Source organism: Caretta caretta, chromosome 8 (genome assembly GCF_965140235.1).
Source record: "Caretta caretta isolate rCarCar2 chromosome 8, rCarCar1.hap1, whole genome shotgun sequence".
NCBI lineage: Eukaryota > Metazoa > Chordata > Testudines > Cheloniidae > Caretta > Caretta caretta.
In genome coordinates this window covers 7,611,823-7,633,552 of record NC_134213.1, presented here as the reverse complement: position 1 = coordinate 7,633,552, position 21,730 = coordinate 7,611,823, and the positions used below count along the sequence as shown (strand labels likewise).

The 21,730-nt window shown below is 40.7% G+C and overlaps 1 protein-coding gene across 3 annotated transcripts in view; it reads right to left on the bottom strand.

The window, feature by feature from the left end:
• RNF130 (ring finger protein 130) overlaps positions 1 to 21,730 on the bottom strand; it is an 88,900-nt gene that overhangs the window by 61,614 nt on the left and 5,556 nt on the right. For all 3 annotated transcript variants that reach the window (XM_048860792.2, XM_048860793.2, XM_048860791.2), the window contains exon 2: positions 5,239 to 5,433. In XM_048860792.2, the coding sequence (XP_048716749.1) occupies positions 5,239 to 5,433 (195 nt within the window). The remainder of the gene's footprint in view (positions 1 to 5,238; positions 5,434 to 21,730) is intronic.

The window sequence follows — 21,730 nt, the reverse complement described above, 5'->3', positions numbered from 1 at the left end:
GGAATTTAGTAATTTTATTTTGGCGCTTTAGTTCTCATTTAAATAAATTTTATTTTAAGACGTAAAACAGTAAGAGCCATGATGCAGGTAGCCCTCATCACGAAAAAGCTGAGGGAGCATCAACTGAGATTGCTGGGTCATATGAGACAATGAGATGTGAGAGGTAGTGGTAGAGTACAAGATCTAGTAGTCACAGGACAAAGACCATGAGAGAGACCCAGACAAATGTGCTTCAAGGTGCACGAAGAATGTCAGTCAGCTTGGAAGAAATATTTGGTCTTCAAGCGTTCCTGTCAAGACTAAGAGCCAACGACCCCAACTAACAACAAGGCAAAGATGATAATGTAGAAGAAAAAGGACAGAAGCCATGCTAATCTCAAATTTAAAATGACACTTTTACATAGATTTAAAATTACAAAAAATTTCAAGATTTACCTGAATTTGAGAATGAATTAATCAGTGATTTAGTAACACTGTTAAATTTAAATCTTTACTACACAAGCAAATTTTAAAAAATATTAACACTAGTTTTATTTTATCTACATTTCCTTCCGATTCCCATTACTGACTATAAAGAGACAGATACTAAATATTTTCCCCTGCCACATATTCTCTCTCTGTGCATTAGACATCATTTGTTCTGCTTGAATAAAAGCAGCAAGCAAAACCACTGATAAAACTGCCTTCCTGCCAGTAATGTCCCCACCTTTCTAATATAAACTGCTCTGGGAAAGATGTCCTTCATTTACCAAAGAGAGGTCATTTACCAGGATATGTGGAGATATAAAAACATATTACTATAGGGATACAGAGAGGGAAGAGACAACAAACACACCTGTTGTAACTAAGCTTAGCAATTTTTTGTTAGTGGATACAAGCTCACTGAGGTCAATACCTCTTTCACTAGTTGGCCCTCGGAGACAGTGCAGCATTAAAACTTGAACATCAGAGACTTAATATACTACCAGAGGACATAAAATCAAACAGCTTTTGCTGTAAAAGTTGCCAATTGTTTTCATTTAATATGATGAAAATATTGATTGGAGAGTGACAATTGATATCTGGCCATCAAAAAAGTTTTGTACTCTGCCGGAGAAGTACATTGAGAAAGTGCATATACATATATTTCCATATATTTCAAATATTGAAATCTATATTCAGCTGGGAAATGAAAAGAATGAGTTGGATGAAATGTTCTTCACCATGCCAAATGAAACTGACCTAAGGGGATAGGTACCCTTCAAAGAGCCCCAAAACGTTCAAGGTAAATCTTTATGCACTCTGTTTTTATGTGCAAGATTTGTGTATTCAAGCCTCAAATGGTTTGGTTCCCAGGTACCCAAGAAACTACCACAATATAAATATTGTACACACATTTCAGTGTATAGTATATAGAGCAGCATAAACAAATCATTGTCTGTATGAAATTTTAGTTTGTACTGACTTCACCAGTGCATTTTATATAGCCTGTTGTAAAACTAGGCAATTATCTAGATGAGTTGATGTACCCCCCTGGAAGACCTCTGCGTACGCCTGGTTGAGAACTCCTGGTTTACAGGAGTGGTGGTTTAAGGTAAAACTAGTAAACTGGGGCACACTGCTCCTCCAGGGGAACAGGATCTGGAATTTCTGTAAGTTGCCAATTAAAGGGGCTGGATATCACAGTGGAACACTTCAAAGGGACTTAGGGAGAGAGATGCATCTATTGTTAGCCTGCAAGGTGAAGACAGGGCTGGCTTAGCCTAGAGGAAAGTGTCCGAGAGAGTGCCTGAGAAAGGCTGGCGGTGTCAAGAAGCTGACACCCAATCAGGCATAGGCAAGACTCCCTCATGCCGGAGGCAGGGGTAATGACTCACAGTACTGGGTACCCCAAGAATCATCTTGATTTTTTAGTAAGGCTTTTGATGTCTCACATGTACTGATTCCTTCCCTACAAATCCATTAGGCCAGTAATCCTGTCAAAGAAGGAAATTAGGTTGGTTTGACATGATTTGTTTTTGCAAATCCATACTGGATATTCCTTATAACCCTATTGTCCTCTAAGTGCTTACAAACCGATTGTTTAATAATTTGTTCCACTATCTTTCCCGGTATTGAAGTTAAGCTGACCGGACTACTATTTCCTGGGTATTCTTTGTTCTCCTTTTTAACTATAGGTACTGTGTTTGCCCTTTTCCAGTCCTCTGAGACCTTACCCAACTTCAATGAGTTCTCAAAAATAATTGCTAACAGTTGGGAGATTGCTTCAGCTAATTCTTTAAGTACCCTAGAATGAATTTCATCAGGTCCTACTGACTAGCGTACATCTAAATATTCTTTAAACCTGTTCTTTCCCTATTTTGGCTTGCATTCCTTCCCCCTTGTTATTACTATTAATTGAGCTGAGTACCTGGTCACCATTAACCTTACTAGTGAACCTGAAACAAAACGGGCATTAAACACCACAGCCTTCTTCCTGTCACCAGTTATTAGCTCTCATTCCCTGCTAAGTAGAGCACCTATACTTTCCTTTGTCTCTCTCTTGTTCTTAATGTATTTAAAGAACCTCTTATTACCTTTTATGTTCCCTGATAAGTTTAACTCATTTTATGCCTTAGTCTTTCTGATTTTGCCCCTACATGGCTATGATATTCTTTTGGACAAATTGCCAAGAAAGAGTACAAGTTTGCTCCATAATAGCAATGTATCATACTGTATAACTGCACCGCTACCTGTGTAAAGGCTAAAAGATTTATACATCAAGGCTGTGGGATCAATCATATTTTACTGTATTTCTCTTGGGTGTTCTGAACTTTGTTTTAGAGGCTTGAAAATTAGGTTTTAGTTGGTACTGGGTTTGCATGCAACAGGTGCTTAGCTTAGCTTTAAAAGTTGCCTATTTGTCCTATGTTGGTAATTTTGTTGTAATACATCTATAAGTATTGTTAAAAATACAGGAACTAATCAAAACAAATGCTCCAAAAACAGACATTTTATCCTTCAAAAAATCCAAGTGATTCAAAGCCCGGTTGGAAGTTACCTCCCCACCCCAAAATCTTAACTGGCGCCCCTGTGGGAAATGTGACAATATTTTAATAAAGTTACATAACTACATAAACTATGCCTACAACCTAAGGTATACAGCATGAATACACCTATGCTTTTTATTTTGATCCAAACCCTGTTTTTTTTTTGTCACAAGCATTCCTAAGTTGGCGTTTGGGACCCACACCAGGCTGAGATCATGCATATGGCCCACAGGAGCACTTCATCCTGGGCAGGTTCTATTCTCCTTGCTGTGCTTCCCTGGCAAAACAGAACATGCTGCTACCTGGTAAGCAATAGGAACAAGACGCACTGATCCATATTAACATGTGGAATTGGGACATTTGGTGTGTAGCATCGGTTTTGCCAAATATGTCAAACAACTACTTGATTAAGGCACTTATAACTTCTTGTCATCTCACTAAGAATCTACACAACTGTCAGACACATGAAAAGAATTTAACTACTGCTAACCTTCAGGAAGGGGAAAGCTGGAAGAGTGAAGAAATGGAGCTTAAATATCCAATTAGTGCAGAGATATTGCTATCCACTCCCAAAAGATGGTGCAAGGAATATGGCTGTTGAAAGTGTAGGCAAGGGAAGAGTTAAGAGAGCTGAGATCATGTTTGGCTACAAAGAGACAGGTCTAAAAGACCACAAGATTCAGAGGTAAGATAGCTCAAGAAAAAGCTATCTTAAAGCTTCCTACATTCTGAGAGTCTGGTTATATTAATCTTCTTGCCTCTCCTCTCTGTTTTAGTCACAACAAACAGAAATCTTACTATCCTGTTACAACAAGTATCCCACTTCACTAGGGTCACTAGAAGTCAGAAATCATTTTCATCATCGGGAAGTAAATACTGTGGGCTTGGCAACTGTTACAAGCCTCACATTAACTTTGGTCTCTGCCTTTGGAGCTTAAGTCTTTGGGAGAACTGCATGAGCAGAGGAGTGATAGAAGTGGTGATGGCTCACAAAAGAAAACAAAGAAGTAAAAAAAGTTTTGCTGGAACAAAGCAAAAGACATTTACAATCAACAAAAGTAATGAAGACATGAGTTGGGTAATTTCCTTTGTATAAGGTTTTGCTCCACTTTCAAAATGAGATGGTCAGGTGACTTTATGGCTCCCTCAGGAAAGCCTTTAAAAAAAACAAACCAAAAAACAAAAAAAACCCTATATTCAGTTCCCTAGAATATCAATCCTATTCACACTGAGGTTGGTGAGATACAAAATGAGCATTTGGAAACTCCAAATTCCACAAGCATTCCCCCATTATGTTAAAAAAAACAACCCAACACAGTGGAACATTTTTAGGGGAAGTTTTCAAAGGAAATGCAACTATCGAAAGTAAGTGGTCTTTTTGGGGTAAGCTGAAGGATGAAGACATCCCAAGTGAATAGACATTCCTTTGGGAAAATGCAGGTAATTGCAAAGTTCGTCTCACTGTAAAATTTGCTAAAGGGATTCTTTCATCAAGGGAAAACATCTAAGGGTAAGGCTCCAGTGATCCTAAAATAATTTTCTAGTAATGCCAAAATTTTACATGTGAACTGCCCTAGATATGTGCAAGTCTACAGAGATCCAGACCATTAATACATCAAATCCTGAAAGAATTCCAGATTATCTTTACAAAGACAACTCCTCCTTGAAACAGTAGGTACGTCCTGTTTAGTCTTGCATCGCAATGGTGTGGTGGCCCTATTAGTCTATACCGCCAGGAATGGTGAAGTCCTTGTAAGATGTCACTAAAAGAAGCCTGTAGGCTGGGATTTTGGAGCTTAACTATCTTCGGCTTGTTTGAAAATCCCAGCCTTCAAAACTCCACTATAAGTCCCATTACTATAAAAATTCTTCACTCTCAGATGTTTTGTATAAAGTTACTGCTCTTCTCTGTTATACAGTGTTTTGTTTTCTGCCTCTCCAATAAGCAATAGCTCTAAGATTTGAAACAAAAGCGATAGCTCTAAGATCCCAAAGAGGGGAAAGAAAAAAAGTTACTCAGCGGATAAGTGTATTCCTCTGGAGTAAAAAAAAGAAAAATACAGTTCCAGATGTATTCATTGTATGTCACTATACTGTATACTTACTCATATTTGCATATACTTAAGAAGTAACTGTATACTGTCAACAGTGCCTTAAAAATAGTTTATATGGCAGAAAAATATCCAGAGGGCAAAGGGGACAAAAGGGGAACAGACTTCATACTATTTACCTTGATGAGTCATAGTGACAGGTTCCTCACTGGATATATTGTTGTAAATGACCACAGCTGTGGCATTATGTGAAGCTGCTCGCAATATTTTCTCTCTAAATGTACAGTTTCCTCGTTGCAGCAAGGCAATCCACTGCTTGGTATTCGGAGGAACATGGAAACGTGTTCGAGGATCACAGCCCAGACGATCCACCACTAAAAAAAGGAGAATGTATACATCAGGGATTTGTTCAAACTGGCAAAAAAGTTAGAAGGAAAACAGAAAGAAATGTTTGCCAAAGAATTCAGTTGTCTTATACTTGAAAGTTATTACTCTCTGGCTACCAAAGCCTAAAACAAGTTGCATGCCTAAAGAGAAAGTCCCCTTAAAAATATTTTTAAAACCTCATACTCATTAGGAGCTGTGAATACATATGCCTGAGAATTAATTTAGTGATCACAAAGATATTTTTAACTCCACAATGAATTAATAGTTGAATCAATACTTGCTAAGGGGGAAAAACAACATTAAAATATGGTTTATGTGCCATAGGCTTTACCAAGCATCTGTTTCTCAGCCACACAGGGTTTTCTCCTTTTTAATGCAGTTATAAATATCATTCCAGTGTGAAGTATGGCTAAACAAAGGAGGATGTGAAAACAAGCTTTTAAACAAGTTCTGTCAAGTACAGCCTAGTGCTAATAATGGTCTATCTTAAGAACATTTTGATTCAACTAATTACCAATTTACCAGGTTTCTACTACAGTATTAATATACTGTCAGAATAAAAAAAAATCAGTTATACCTCTTAATTTCAACACCTCTGTCAGAGCCTTCCTATAGTACTCCTCATCCATCCAACAGTAAAAGAGGAAGTGTCATACAATTTCTCCTGTGACACTGAGAAACCAACCCACAATACAAAAAGGGACAAAAAATCAAGGTACAATATATCACTTGTGGTACAACATCTGACACCAATGCAAAATGGTTCTGTTTGCACATGGCTGGAAAGTTACTGCTTAGACAGAAACTAATGCTGGCCTCATTCAAGAAATTGTAGCATTATTAAATAGTAACTTACAAGAGAGCAAAGTGGTAACATCTATAGTATTTAAAAAAAAAAGAGTCAATGTTACAGCCTTCAACTACCAAAAAGAAAAATATCACTAGCTACCAATAAGGTTAAAACCAATAGTGGTTTTGTTTAAATGTGGTAAGTCTACTGAAAGCTTTTCAGATAGCACTTTATAAAAAAAAATTAAGTCAAGTATGCTATAACTTTGTGCCCTTTAAAAAAGTAATAAAATGTGCTTCTCCATGGCAACCTGCATTTTCTGGACAAGTCTATTTGTGACATTTACTACACAACCATCCAGCCTACTACATGTAACAAGAATCCAAACAGAAGGCCTTTGTAAGCATTGTCGGGCTATGCTGGAAGGACAGCAGATACTGGATATGCTTTAATTAGGCTGAAACTTTATTTCTACATGACTAGGAGAATCTGGCAGATAAAATCGTTCAGTGCAGGTAATTCCATACTCATCTACATATACCCATGGGGCTGCTGGCAGCCCTCCTCCTTACCCATCCTGGGCCCAGCCAACTCACTACTGGGACCTCATTATCCCCTCAAATGAGGGTTAAGAGGGTAAAGAATGGGGGGGCCGACTTCCTGCCATGCCAGTCATAAGAGCCCCAAGCCCCCCACTTCCACTCCTTTAAAGAATACCTCCTTTAAATCCTTTCCCAATCCATTTTATCTGATCACCGTATCCATTCCCTATGAAGTATCTGTATTCGACATCCGCCCCAAGCTTACATAATCACAGCCTAACTCCTGTCCTTTTTGTTCTTTGTCCCCCCACTAAGCCCTCAACCTGCTGTGGGGAAGGCAAAAAAAAAATCCACCTTGTCTTGGCCAATCTGGTGGTCAGGGAAAAGATCCTTCCTAGCACCTCAAGAAAGGGGAGACTAGTATAATGCCCACAGCTGATCATGACGAAACCTGGCATTTCAACTACTTCTATGGGTGGGAAGGCGAGTGCTGCTCAGTCTGGTCCAGATGAAAAGAGGGCTTTTACTGCATAGACATGGACATAAACAGTCCCCTTCTCTTCTGGTCACCTAGCATCCCCACGCTGTCATGGTATGAAGCTGTCTCCACACAGCAGGTAACTCTCTAGCTGCCATTAAAGGGGCAACACAACCTTCAACAAGCCAGACAAAGGTCCCCATTGTTTAATATGCAGTGAGGTCACTCTCTCCAAGAGCAGGAGAATGTGACAAATGGGGTTTTCAAATGGTTAAAAGATCACCATCCATCCTAATTTCATTTGGGTGGATAAACCTGTATTAGGGACATCTTTACAAAAAATTGTTTGATCACTTGCCTGGGACAAGTAATTTGACAGGAAATTAAGTTTTTTCCATCAACATTGCAAGAATTAGTAACTAAGTTATGTACCTGGGTTTTGTACAACTTCATGATGGTTCTGCAAGGTTAGATTAAAATATTTCAGGAATCGTTATAAAAGCTACTTAGCTGAATTCTTAAATCTGAATTTCATTTCTTTTCTGAACTCTAACAAAACTCTGAAATCTATAAGTTTGAAACTGGAATCTCTTGCTTTAAAATCAGGTGTTTTCTTCCATTACATTGACACATAACTCACCTATTTTAAGGTTTATGGTAACCATTAATCACTGGCACTGAGTCACAAAAAAGTATTTTAGGAGCACTGATATTGTATCAAGTTACTGATAATCATAAGAGTACCTTTGTATATTGCGTGTTTTTATTTAAAAGTACAATAAACCAGTTACAAAAGCGAAAGTAGCACATGTATTTGTTTTAAAAATCACTCAAATTACACTGCACTCTGCAAAAGGGACAAAAAAAAACGTATGTCAAGCTTTGGACATACCAATCTCGACTATGTCCATTTAGATAAAACTGTTTGCTATTTAATAAATACTTCCCACTTGTTCAGAGCAATAGTCTAAGAACTGGAAAAAACTGGACTATCATGAGCATGGCAATAAAACATTCAAATTCCCAGAAGGCCAAAGGCATATATATATTTCCTCAGCAAAATCAGATTCCAATAACTGTGGCATAGCATACACACATCCAAAGATGAAGCTCAATGTAAAACCAGAATTTCACACAAACTCCTTGGCTTAACAATGAGAACTCACAGGATATTTTTCTATCTCTAATTTCCTATTTTTAGCTTAACTACTGCAGCTCAAAGCAGAAGCTATATCCAATATTATTAAGTTTGCATTTTTTTTAAAAGCAAATACATGCAAATTTTATCCTGGGAAAATAGTTTAATCAGATTCTGAGATTACTTTTTTCATTGCAATCACTATCAAGGCTAAGAAGTAGTAGGAGCAAAGACAGGCAATATGCAAGAGGCAAGACAAAATAATTATGATAGGAAACAAAGACGTCAGAAGAGTTACATTAAATAGATGAGGTAAGAAAATTTGACAATAGCTCCATTTTTAATACATCCCATTGTAATTAGATACTGTAGTATCTAGGATGTTAAGCTCACCCAGTGCTGCCAGGGCCACTGAAACTAGAATGGCAGCCTAAAAGTCTTCTTACTACATTAAGTTTTATAGTTAGACCCTCATTCCAGAATTTTGAAAGTGTGTGAAAACTGTAGCCATACATTTTTTACATTAATTCAAATCACTATCCCTTCACACATCACTCAAAGTTTAGCCCCCCCCCCCCCAAAGCTATTATAAACCTTAAACTATTTTATAATGGAACAGAACTAGTACCTACAGCAATAGAAGATGCTATTCGTTAGTTACCACTTCAGGGCTAGTTTTATCTTTTGTGGCGATAAAATCGTTCAGTGCAGCTGGCTCACTGGCAGTAGTAGCCAGCTGCCGATAGGGAGGAGGAAAGGCTGTGTTCCATCTGGCCCCACGGGCAGGGTGCTGTGAGGAAGTGGCATGGGATCGGGGGGATGCACAGCAGGACACATGAGGCTACTGGGGAGTCACAGACTAGTGTTCAGAAGGACTAGTGGGAGCGATAGATTGGGAAAGGGGCTGAATGCGAGCGCAGGGTCAAATGGGGATGGGAGGAGGGGTGACTGAGCGGAGGTGCAGGGCCACAAGGGGACAAGGACAGCTGTGCCTGACTGACTGGGAGACGCCAGGGTCAGCCAGGGTCTGCATGTGGGAGGATCAACGCCCTAACAATCCCCCACCACGCAAAAAAACCCACCCTGTTCCATACTTCTCCCACCCACACCCAACAATCCTCCAAGTTCACTCCCAGGCTCCTTCCCAGCAATTACTTCCCTCTCCCTCAGCTCCTCCGATATCCCTGACTCCCCCAAGCCTTTGCACTGCTTCTGAGGGGTGTGGAAAATACGTTTCTGTATTGTAGTTTAAATCAGTGGTTCTCAACCAGGGGTCCAGGGCCCCTTGGAGGGCTACGAGCAGGTTTCTGGGGGGTCACCAAGCAGGACCAGCATTAGACTTGCTGAAAGCTGAAGTCCCACTGCATGGGGCTGAAGCCCAGACCCTGAGCCCCACCACCTGGGGCTGAAGCAGAAGCCTGAGCAACTTAGCTTTGCGGTGCCCCCTGTAATGTGGGGCCCTGGATAATTGCCTTGCTTGCTACCCTTCATGCCGGCCCTGGCTTTCATATGCAGAAAACCAGTTGTTGTGGCACAGGTGGGCCGTGGAGTTTTTATAGCATGTTTGGGGGGACCAGGGGGTCGGGTTGAGAACCCTTGGTTTAAATGAATTGTCACTCAAAGTTCTGTATTAATATACCTAGTAAGGAATCTATTCGCCAAAAAATATTTCCTGAATCTGTGTTGTCTTTATTGTTAGACATAGTTGCTAACCGGTATTTTAAAATACGCAGAATTTTGAAATACTGTGAGCAGAATTTTTCATTTTTTGGTGCACAATTCCCCCAGGAGTAACTCATGCAGGATCTGTTACCAGTACTGGAGCTATGTAAGAGAAAGAAAGAAGAGGATCTCTCTCTCACTAGAATTTTCTGACTAAGCTTTATGAAGAGATGGACTACTAGACTTGTTTGAGCGAAAATATTTCCCAAAAATTTTAGTTTTGTTTTAAAGTACTACATTGAAAAAATTAGAATGACTGTAACTCACATTAAGTGATAAGGTTGTATTTGTTAAACTTCCTAAAGAGCAAAAGGAAACATGGAGTATGCAGTAATATTTGGTCTCAAATCAGAATGAAAACTGAAATGGACACAGACTTAGTCATATTGATATGTTCAAATAAGAGCAAAGGTTAGTGCACATTTCCATGATCATCCTCTTCCAGCTGCAGAAAGTTTTAATGGGATGCAGCATAAAATACATCATCCATTGTAACTACCACAAAAAGTCTTTTTACTGTTAGAAATGCAAATATACTAGTCTAGTAAAGGTATGTTTGTCAGCATGCTTAATAGGTAAGACTACGATTATTTCATGGAGGTCATGGAAGTCACAGAATCCATGACATCCAGAGACCTCTGACGTTTTCTGCCCTGGGGCTGGAGTGGTCAGCAGGGAGCCCCACAGCTCTCAGACGCTGCTGGCAGGCCCCAAGCGGCTCCTAGCAGCAGGGGGACCCCAGAGCTCCCACTCAGCTACGGACACTGGGACTCCCGGCAGCAGCCCAGCCACAACAGGTGGCAAGCCCCCCCTCTGCAGCAGCGCAGCCGTGGCAGACAACGGGGGTCCCCTAGAGCTCCCAGTCACCACGGGGCTCCCTGCAACAGCCCAGCAGCAGCAGGCGGACCCCTCGTGGCAGCCCAGCTGCAATGGGCAGTGGGGGGACCCCTCACGGCAGCTTAGCTGTGGCAGGGACCCCAGAGCTCTCCGCCGCTGTGGGGGGTGAGGAGACCCCAGAGCTCCCAGCCACTGTGGATGCTGGACCCTACCCCTTCCCCATTTATCAGGGATATTTTTAGTAAAAAATCACAGACAGGTCATGGGCAACAAACAAAAATTCACGGAAGCCCATGACCTGTCTGTGATTTTTACTAAAAATATCTGTGACAACATCTGAGCCTTATTATTCATGTATACAACATAGAAATTTCACTTTTCAAAGTAGTTCTCTAATTTAGAGAGTGGTCTGATACCGTTGAGCACTTAAGGCAAAATAAAATAGAAATTAAGAGCTAAAAATGGAGTAACTAGAATAATAAAATGTCTGGCATTATGGTGGAGTTAAGAAATATCCCAGTTTCATATAAAAAGGAAATTACGTAGGAGTCTCAGTATGTTTGTATCACTTATGATTTTTAAACAATGTTTAGCTACGATCACTAGCAGTGAAAGGAGAGTACATAATTTGCTGTTCATGTACAGAACAAAAGAGTTCTTGCTAGATTTTTCCCTATTTTCACAATGAATAGGAAATGGGAGGCAGTTGTGTGTTCATTCACAAAAGAGCCAAACTATAAGCAATATCTTTAATTCATCTAAAGGCAGTACTGATTTATTTAATGTCAAACAATATTACGTGGACTTGATGCAGTGTCCTTAAGAAATCCAGACAGCTCTACTTTTTCCAAAAAGAAAGAGCACGTTGGAAGCAGAAACCCAACTGCATAAACCAGTGCTTCTGGGACAACACTCTAGACTTTGTACTTCAGCAACACAGGAACCTGGAGAAGGAAGGGGGAAAATACAAAATTCCCAGAACTGAGAACCTAAGGTATGAAAGCACAACACAATAAACGCAGCAGTCCACGTGAGGGACAACTAAGTACAACAAAAAGCTGTTGTATCATTTCTTGCTAGAAGCTTGAAATAAACTGTGGTAACTTACGGATTCAGTTAGGTGGCCTTACTACAGAAGAGGCAACAAGGTGACAGAATCTTGATTTGTTTAAACACTACTTGTGCCCTGGATAATATATACCCTACAAATATTAGGCAAGTATAATCTCTAGCAGAAAATTAATTTTGAAGTCATGAAACCTATAGGTACAAGAATAGCCAAAATACGAAAGAGGTGGACAAAATGTAGCATAGCAATCCTAAAAGAAGCACTTAATGACCAACACGAGAAATGACAAGTGGCAAAAATTTAAAAAAATTACACTAAGGTGCACAGACACCTGTAACAGTCAAAACATATAAAGGAATAATGTTCAAACTAATCATGAGATGGCAGTGTCTAGAAAATTTTAGAAAAGAGTATAATAGAATTTTATTATAGGTATATCCTTGTTTGAGATAGCACTAAATTTAAATCTAAATTTACCATCTTATGTACGTAGCATAAGTTCCATAAAGTCTGTTTTTGCTGACAACTGCACAGTGTACAGGTAACACTAATGGAGAGTCAGTACTTTAGTGGTTTTTGTTTGTTTGTTTTATTATGGTTTTTAATACACTCCAGAGGATCTAACTCTTATAGTGAATCACTCCCCCTTCTTATTGAATTTATAAAATATCTGCTATACACCAGTGCTGAGCATATCAATTAGCACTGTAAGGGACAGATAACTGAACTAAGTCAGCAAGTTTAATTGTCAATAGTTGTCCATTATCATCCGTCATCTATGCTCAGTTATTCAGATTCCATTTGGAATGTACAATATTTTTCACAAGCTTAGGACTTGAATATATCAGCTGGATGGTCTCCATGACATAATGAAAACCAATTTAAGAGTAATTTAAATGATTGCTAATACAAATCACTTACATATGAAGAGATCTAATCAGAAGTCATTTATGTCATTTCATTATTGTAGAAAAGTAACAAACAGAAAGCTATTTTTGTACTTTTCACTATAGATGTGAGTGCAATTATGTGGGCTAACTCAAAGTGATAAGTTACCAGCATACAGGTCCATTTTAGGACTGGCACAATCAGTATTTGGCCCATGTCCCCTTCCCTATATTTGCTGGTGCACTGTGAACTTGTTGGGTGATGCAGTTTGGACATCCCTCTCACAGATTACAGCAAAGGCAAGTTAGCAAACCACCATCTCATAACTAGTGGGATCTAATGTTTAGCAATAAAATGTCTCTCCTTTTCTGTTTCAGTTAATCTGCATATAGCAAGTCTATTGACTGAAGTGATGAGTCTTATATAACACTGTATAGGTTTAAATAATTTAAAGATAATTTATAAAAACCTCACACACTTATGTTATTTGTATCTGTTAAAGATTGTGATTTGATAGATATCTCCCTCCTCCAAGTTGGATTGGAACTGCAGCAGAAGTTTCTTTCAGACACGTACAAGTCTTATCCTTCAGTTGTGTCCGGTTATTATGAATGGCAGAGACAAAATGATCAGAACCAGTTCAACTACACTATACAACAGTGTAACAGTTGCAGTAAAAATGTCTTCCTTTCCAGACACATCATCACTTCAGTTTCCTCAAAACATTGTTCATGACCCATACACAGATAATTATGACATCTTCTGCTACGAAGTGGTTGACACGTCTATGAAGGTCAGATGGGACTTGGGAAAGATTTGAAGTTTATTTGTGAGAAGTTACATCACTTACATGCAGAACAGGTTTCTTACTGTTGTATGGAAGCAGATTCAAGGATTTTTTTTTAAACTTTATGGCAATAGTTAAGACTACTAGTTCTTTATGGAGGAGCACTGTGGACTAGTGGATAGGGACCTGGACTGGAAGCTTTTTCTCCGGTTCTGCCACTGAAGTGCTGTGAGACCCTGAGCAACTCATTTCATCCTCTGAGGCTCTATTCACCCTTTGTCTTGTCTATTTAGATTTTAAGCTCTTTCGGACATATACAGTCTCATGTGTTTCGACAATGCCCAATACAATGGAGTCCCAGTCTCAGCTGGGGTCTCTAGCCACTACCATAATACACATAGTATTAAGGCATAATTAAAAGAACAAGACTAATATAGAAGAACTACTGTTTTAACAAATCAGACAACAGAATACACAACTATGCTGTCTTGAAGGTTTGCCTACAGTCAACCTGTCATTGTTTTTCTTACAACCTGTCTATTCTATTATCTGATCTGTTATGTCTGCCTACTAGTTTTCCTTAGTTTCTTTTGCATCTCTAATGTAATCCCTTTTCAAAGATATCACAGCACATCAGATAACATTACTTGCAGAGTTGAAAGTAAGCTGGTCTGGGTTTCCCGGCTTCCCCAGGCTGGCAATTTAAAGGGCCCAGGGCTCCCTGCAGCAGCCGGAGACCCAGGCCCTTTAAATCGCCTCCCGAGCCTCACTGCCAGAGCCCTGGGGTAGAGGTGGCAGGGCTCCTGTGGTGATCTAAAGGGCCCAGGGCTCCAGCCGCTGTGGGGAGCCCTGAGCCCTTTAAAGAGCTGCTTGAGCCCTGCTACCACTACCCCGGGGCTCCAGCAACCAGGCTTGGGCAGCAATTTAAAGGCCCCGCCTCTTCCGGTTGAGGCCACGCCCCCACTCAGGACTCCGGCATACAGGTTAAGTCCTTTAAGTTACTTTCACCCCTGATTACTTGCAACATGTGGAGCATATCTGTGGTGCACCAATCCATAACTACACATATGTTGGCTCACATAGCACAGGAGTGGCATTCAGGAATGGACAGCAAAGAGAATGCAATATTTGTTTTCCTGAATTTAGCAATGATAGTATTACATACTCCCACAACTTCACGACTTATTTCCCCATTCCCAATTACTACTAGCAAGAGAAATTGTGTTAAAAAAAGCTTGTAAGTGTGCATGTTCTGCCCTTTCAATACATGCCAAGTTCAAATTTGACCCAAAAATATAGAAGTCCTATAAAACGAGGGAGGGAAATTGTGACGACCTGAAATTCTTTCTTCATGTAATAAGGTCCACAGATTAATGGGTCTTCCACCTACTTACCATTTTGGGTGGGGGGCAGGAAGAGAACCAGATCATCAGTCACTGGCACAAAGGGGTGCATCCTTCTCCATAAACATTTCCATAGCCAAAAAATGATGATTAAGAAAATTACACTTAATTCAAGAAAGTAACTATGGGCACCACTGTCTCCTTATGCAGAACATAATAAAAACAAAACTTCCTTCAACCTAAAGATCAATTCTGATCCAAGTTCACAACAGAAAATACTCTACCCAAGGAATGGCCAGTCTGAACTTACTTGAAAAGTCCTTTTGTTCAAATAGTAAGTACAGATAAGAAATATTCTTTCATTGTTTAAGGTTTGCATTGGTTATAATGGTCTTTTATTAGCTGCGTGAACCCAGAGTTGAAGGCAGATATATTACAATTATGTACACATTTTTACAGTACAGCTCCTCTCAAAAGGAAGATCAGATGACATTTCGATGTTCTGGTTACAGAACTGGAGAATGAGTGAACAGACAGCTATATGGCCACCATCTTCAAGTTCCCCTTAGCCTTGGCTAATTCTGATGAAATGATGCCTTGATCCTATGACGGAATCACCAGGGTGCAACCTGGGACTGGGGTACCGCTGAGCCCTTTGTCTCACCAACCTGGGCTCCCTCTCACATTGTGATGCTATGACAAGCTGCAAACCACTCCAGGTACTGCACTTACACAGCCATCCACAGGCAGGGACACATCCAGCTGAGTTATGTGAATACTTTCACCAGCCACTCATGAACCAACAATAGAGAGGCTCCAGCCAATTCCCCACAGCTCCCCAGCCTAGGGCCTCAGGGTAGTACTGTCCTGCCCTGGTCAGAAGCCTGACCAGTGTAAGTTTATTACCCAGTCCGTCCCTCCTTCAATGTCCAGAGGACATGCGTCAATTTTTGTTCCTGAGCAGATTCATCAAGCACTTCAAGCAAAACAGTTTTAGATAAAATATAAAATCGATTTATTAACTACAGAAAGATAGATTTAAAGTGATTATTAGTAATAAGCAAAAAGAAAAGGAGTACTTGTGGCACCTTAGAGACTAACCAATTTATTTGAGCATGAGCTTTCGTGAGCTACAGCTCACTTCATCAGATGTATCATCTGATGAAGTGAGCTGTAGTTCACGAAAGCTCATGCTCAAATAAATTGGTTAGTCTCTAAGGTGCCACAAGTACTCCTTTTCTTTTTGCGAATACAGACTAACACGGCTGTTCCTCTGAAACCTGTCATTAGTAATAAGCATGCAGATCGAAGTTGATTACTTAAGAAATAAAAAGTAAAGCTGAGTTAAATCCTGTCTTGTTTATAGAAATCAAGTAGTGTCTCACTCTGATAGTATAATTCTTTAATACACAGCCTGGGATTCTCCTTTCTAGCCTGGAACCACCTCCCCAGTTCAGTGTTTGTCCTTCAGACGTATTTCCAAGTGTTGAGTTGGGGGGGGGGGAGAGGAGGGGAGGGGAGGAGGAGGAAAGAGAGAAAACAAGGCCAAATGATGATGTCACTTCCCCTCCTTTATAGATTCCTCCAGATTACTGGAAAGATCTTTTGCTATGACGTGAGTCAAGCAGTCTCCACTGTCTAGGTGCTTTCTCTGAGAGGTCTCCATTGTATACAATTCCTGGGTTAGTCCTAGTGTGATGATTCCCCTTAATGGGCCATGATCAGTGTCTGGCTGCGCCATTTCTGTACCTGAAAGGCTGGCTGTGGGGGGTTTCCAACGTCACAACATATTTCAGTAACACACACATAGCAAACTTCATGACAGCACATACAATCCAACAGGATATTAAACAGATCAAGACTTAAAATGATACCTCACAAGGCATACTTTGTACAAAAATATATCAATTATATTGACAGTGGTAAATATGGGGGTGCCAGGGTGTCGCTTTGGGATACAGAGTGTCACAGATCCCTAAACCAGCGCTTGGCCACATCATGAAATAGGTCATATTGGATGTCTTCCTTGAGACCAAACACATAGTGCGTATCAGATTATCCTCTTACAGAGTCAATTCTTCTCACATCAGGCAGCTAGTTCAAGCCTGTCTAGCTTTTGGTGCAAGACTGGCCCTTGTGTCAACAGGCAGGTCACCTTGTAGAAGAAATATGGGTAGACCTACTTGCCATGTCGAATAGTTCTCCTCAACAAGTAGTGGTGGTGGAAGAGGTATGCGTGTTTTCCTTCCAATTCTTTAATCTATTAACCATTTGAGGAGTGGCTGCTGGCCAAGTTCCTGAACCCTCCTCCTGAAAAGCTAGACACTAGCTAGACATTGTGTGGTTGCCTTGGTGTTGTAGGTCTTTGTTTTTCTTTCTAGTGCCAAGCCTGACTGTGGAGGTATTCAGCTTTCCCTTATTATCTATGGTGCATACTGGTAACAGGTTCGCTCTGCCCAAGACACCAAAAGTTATGTCTTTCTGGAAAGATGAAGACATGGTTATACTCCACTTTGTCTATACAGACCATGGCAAAGATGTGGTCTGTCATTACAAGACTCTATGGAAAATGCACAGAAGGAATCTGTGCTGTGAACCCATACAGGATGGCCCTGACCCCTAGCCAGTTTATGTTGTGCCGCTTCTCTTCCTCGGATCAGGTCTCTGATCTTTGTCTTTCAGTGGGTACTCCACTCTCCTAGACTGGCATTGGTCATTATGACTGCTCAGTCTTCCTCATGTACAAGGAACCCTTTTGTAAGTCTGTCCTTCAAATCACCAGAAGATGAAAATGGTAGCCAGTTTGGGGAAGAGAGATTCATTACTAAACAAGACAGCAGAGTGTATGGAAAAGACGGAACCTCTGAAGAAGCCTCATGTGGACTCAGGCCCATACTGGCATATCTATGCATGACATCATTCTTGAGAGAGAGACAGACTGAGGTCTCTGAAGTTCTAGACTTCTCATGTGAGTGCCCTTAATTTACCTTGCCTCTCCTATGACACTAGCACCTTATACCAATGTGATATATGCCATCATGTGCCAGCAATGCCCCTCTGCCATGTACATTGGTCAAACTGGACAGTCTCTACGTAAAAGAATAAATGGACACAAATCAGATGTCAAGAATTATAAAATTCATAAACCAGTCGGAGAACACTTCAATCTCTCTGGTCACGCAATCACAGACATGAAGGTCGCTATCTTAAAACAAAAAAACTTCAAATCCAGACTCCAGCGAGAAACTGCTGAATTGGAATTCATTTGCAAATTGGATACTATTAATTTAGGCTTAAATAGAGACTGGGAGTGGCTAAGTCATTATGCAAGGTAGCCTGTTTCCTCTTGTTTTTTCCTACCCCCCCCCCCCAGATGTTCTGGTTTAACTTGGATTTAAACTTGGAGAGTGGTCAGTTTATATGAGCTATTACCAGCAAGAGAGTGAGTTTGTGTGTGTATGGGGGTGGGGGGGATGTGAGAAAACCTGGATCTATGCAGGAAATAGCCCGACTTGATTATGTAAAGAGTTGTCACTTTGGATGGGCTAGCACCAGCAGGAGAGTGAATTTGTGTGGGGGGGTGGAGGGTGAGAAAACCTGGATTTGTGCTGGAAATGGCCCACCTGTTGATCACTTTAGATAAGCTATTACCAGCAGGACAGTGGGGTGGGAGGAGGTATTGTTTCATATTCTCTGTGTGTATATAAAGTCTGCTGCAGTTTCCACGGTATACATCTGATGAAGTGAGCTGTAGCTCACGAAAGCTCATGCTCAAATAAATTGGTTAGTCTCTAAGGTGCCACAAGTACTCCTTTTCTTTTTGCGAATACAGACTAACACGGCTGTTCCTCTGAAATATACCATAGGTGGTGTCTCAATTTTTAATTACAATCAATATTTGGCCCTTTAGATGCATCAAGACGACACAATCCTCCAGAAACCAGGTTGCATGCTGGCTATCCATTGTTGTTTTGTTTGTAAATGGGACCCTCATTCACAAGTTGTCCAGGAAGGGAGAGATAAGGGTCTTTTGCTGTCTGAGGGCTGCTACTAGGAATGTAAGAACTTTTATGAAAGCTATAGAAACTGAACAGCCAAGAAGAAAAAAGGATCTGCTTTGAAGAGAAATATGTAGAGTCCTGCATGGAAACACAAATGTGTATCTGCATTCAATCCGCAAAAATTATCTCTGGATGAGGATATCCGTGGATTTGCAGGGCTCTACACTGGGAGCTGGACTGAGACTCCAAGGCACCCTCCGCCTCCAGAGCCCGGAGGAGTAGGGGAGAGACGTGCTGGCAGCTGTGGCAGACCCTTCACTTGCCCTGGGCAGGGGGCCCGAGCAGCTCACAGCCCAGTGTCCCTGCCCCGAACCCAGCGTTCCTGCCCTTTAGCCGCCCCCACCCCCAGGGCAGGTGGAGGGACCCAGACTCCCCCCACAGCTCCCAGTGCAGCTCTCCCCGGCTCTGGCCGGGGACGGGGGCGGCTCAGAGCTGTCGCCTGGCTACAGTAGGAGTTGGGTGGGCAACTGTGGGGAGCCACGGTGGACCCTCCACCTGCCCTGAGCGTGGAACCCGAGCAGCTCCTGGCTCCTGTCCCTGCCCATCAGGCCCTCCACCCAGGGCAGGTGGAGGATCCATGTTGCAGTTCCTCACAGCTGCCCGCCCGCTCTTACCATCAGAGCCCCGTGCAGATACAAAATTTGTATCCACGCTGGTAATGCATAAATGGTCCATGGATATTCGCATCTGCATCCATGGCTGTGGATACCCGCAGATACCCCACGGATTTGCAGGGCTACAGAAATATGGATTTGTTAACATGGACAAGATCAAAAACTGTGCCACGGGGCCATCAATGCCTAGCAGCTCTTCCAAAAGTTGTCCAACTGAGGATTCAGAGTAACAGCCGTGTTAGTCTGTATTCGCAAAAAGAAAAGGAGTACTTGTGGCACCTTAGAGACTAACCAATTTATTTGAGCATAAGCTTTCGTGAGCTACAGCTCAAATAAATTGGTTAGTGTCTAAGGTGCCACAAGTACTCCTTTTCTTCTTTCAACTGAGGATTAGGTAACATTCAAACATGCAGGCTTGTGCAGCAAAAATATAAGACTTATACGTCAGAATTTAGATGATAGAATTTCAGCTGGAAGAATTACTGGCAGAAAAGTAGCAGTCACCTTACCACTTCCTATTTTAAAGAGGCAGCATCAATTTTGTCATGTGTGATTGTTTTAAAAAACAAGTATCAGAGGGGTAGCCATGTTAGTCCGGATCTGTAAAAGCAGCAAAGAGTCCTGCGTTAGTCTATAAGGTGCCACAGGACTCTTTGCTGCTTTTAAAAATCAGTTGACTGGGTCAGATTATATACAAGTACTGCTTTTTAAAAGACTATCAGAGAGTTTACACAAAAGAGCATTTTAGCTACAAAAGGTAGTATTTTGGATTTAACTAAATTGATTAGAAGAAGCACTTTGAAATGAGAATTAATCTGGTTTCAAAGGAGTCATTAATTCATATGGAAAGAAAGGAAAATCACTGCAGTTTATGCAACTTTTTTGTAATACTTCATTTTTTTCTTGGTGGCTCAATAGAAAAATTTAATTGCCACTCAACTGTAAACCCCAGTAGTTTTAGTCTAGCTATATCTCCTAATCCCTATTGTCTGAAACGATTTAGGCTATATGCATCTAAACCCATCTCTGCCACAATCCTTTCTTCACAATGCTCTCCCTGTTCTTGTTTGTTCGTTTAGTCACCAGTCACATATTGTCTAAATCTCAAGACTGAACAATCTGGGGCAGGCACTGTTTTATTTGTACATTCCAAGTATAGCAGGGCACAATCAGGCTCCATAGGCGCGGTCGTAATAAAAAAATAAAACAGTACTATGCAACAGTATGTGGTTGACTGGGATTTGCAAAAATAGCATATTCATCCCCTAGAAAAGGACATGCCTTACTTTGCTCAATAGTTCCTTTTTCACACAATTAAGGAACAAGAGTTCAGAAAAGTCTTACCCGTCTGCCAGAAAATGGCTGAAAAACAAGAGGTTTCAAGGTGTTCACATGTTAAACCAAGGAAATTGCAGGATGGGAGTACACTATTTCTCACACTGATGCTAAGCATTGCTGGGAAAAACAAGTTACAGTCACCAAATTCCTATGTTTAAATTCCTTGGTTTATTTTATAAACTTGTTTTAAATCCCTGGATTGTACACACACGATCATGGGTTAATATTGACCACTACAGGTTCCCAATTCCCAAGATTTTTCACTGTGAAAAAATATATACTCTATAAAATACTTGTTTTTAAAAAAAAAAAAAACAACATCTTCCAGGGAAACTTTCAAAGGTAGAGCAAGCAATAAGAATCCACTCTAAACACACTAATGATCACTGGGATTATTACAAAAATCTTTGCAGATATTAGATCTGTTAGAAAACTATATTGTCAGTCTTACAGATATTGAAATAAGGAGTCAGTTTTGCTCATTTAAAGTATCAGCATAATCTTTAAAATGTTAAATACCAACTGCACCTATAGTCATAGAACCATAGAATATCAGGGTAGGAAGGGACCTCAGGAGGTCATCTAGTCCAACCCCCTGCTCAAAGCAGGACCAATCCCCAACTAAATCATCCCAGCCAGAGCTCTGTCAAGCCTGACCTTAAAAACCTCTAAGGAAG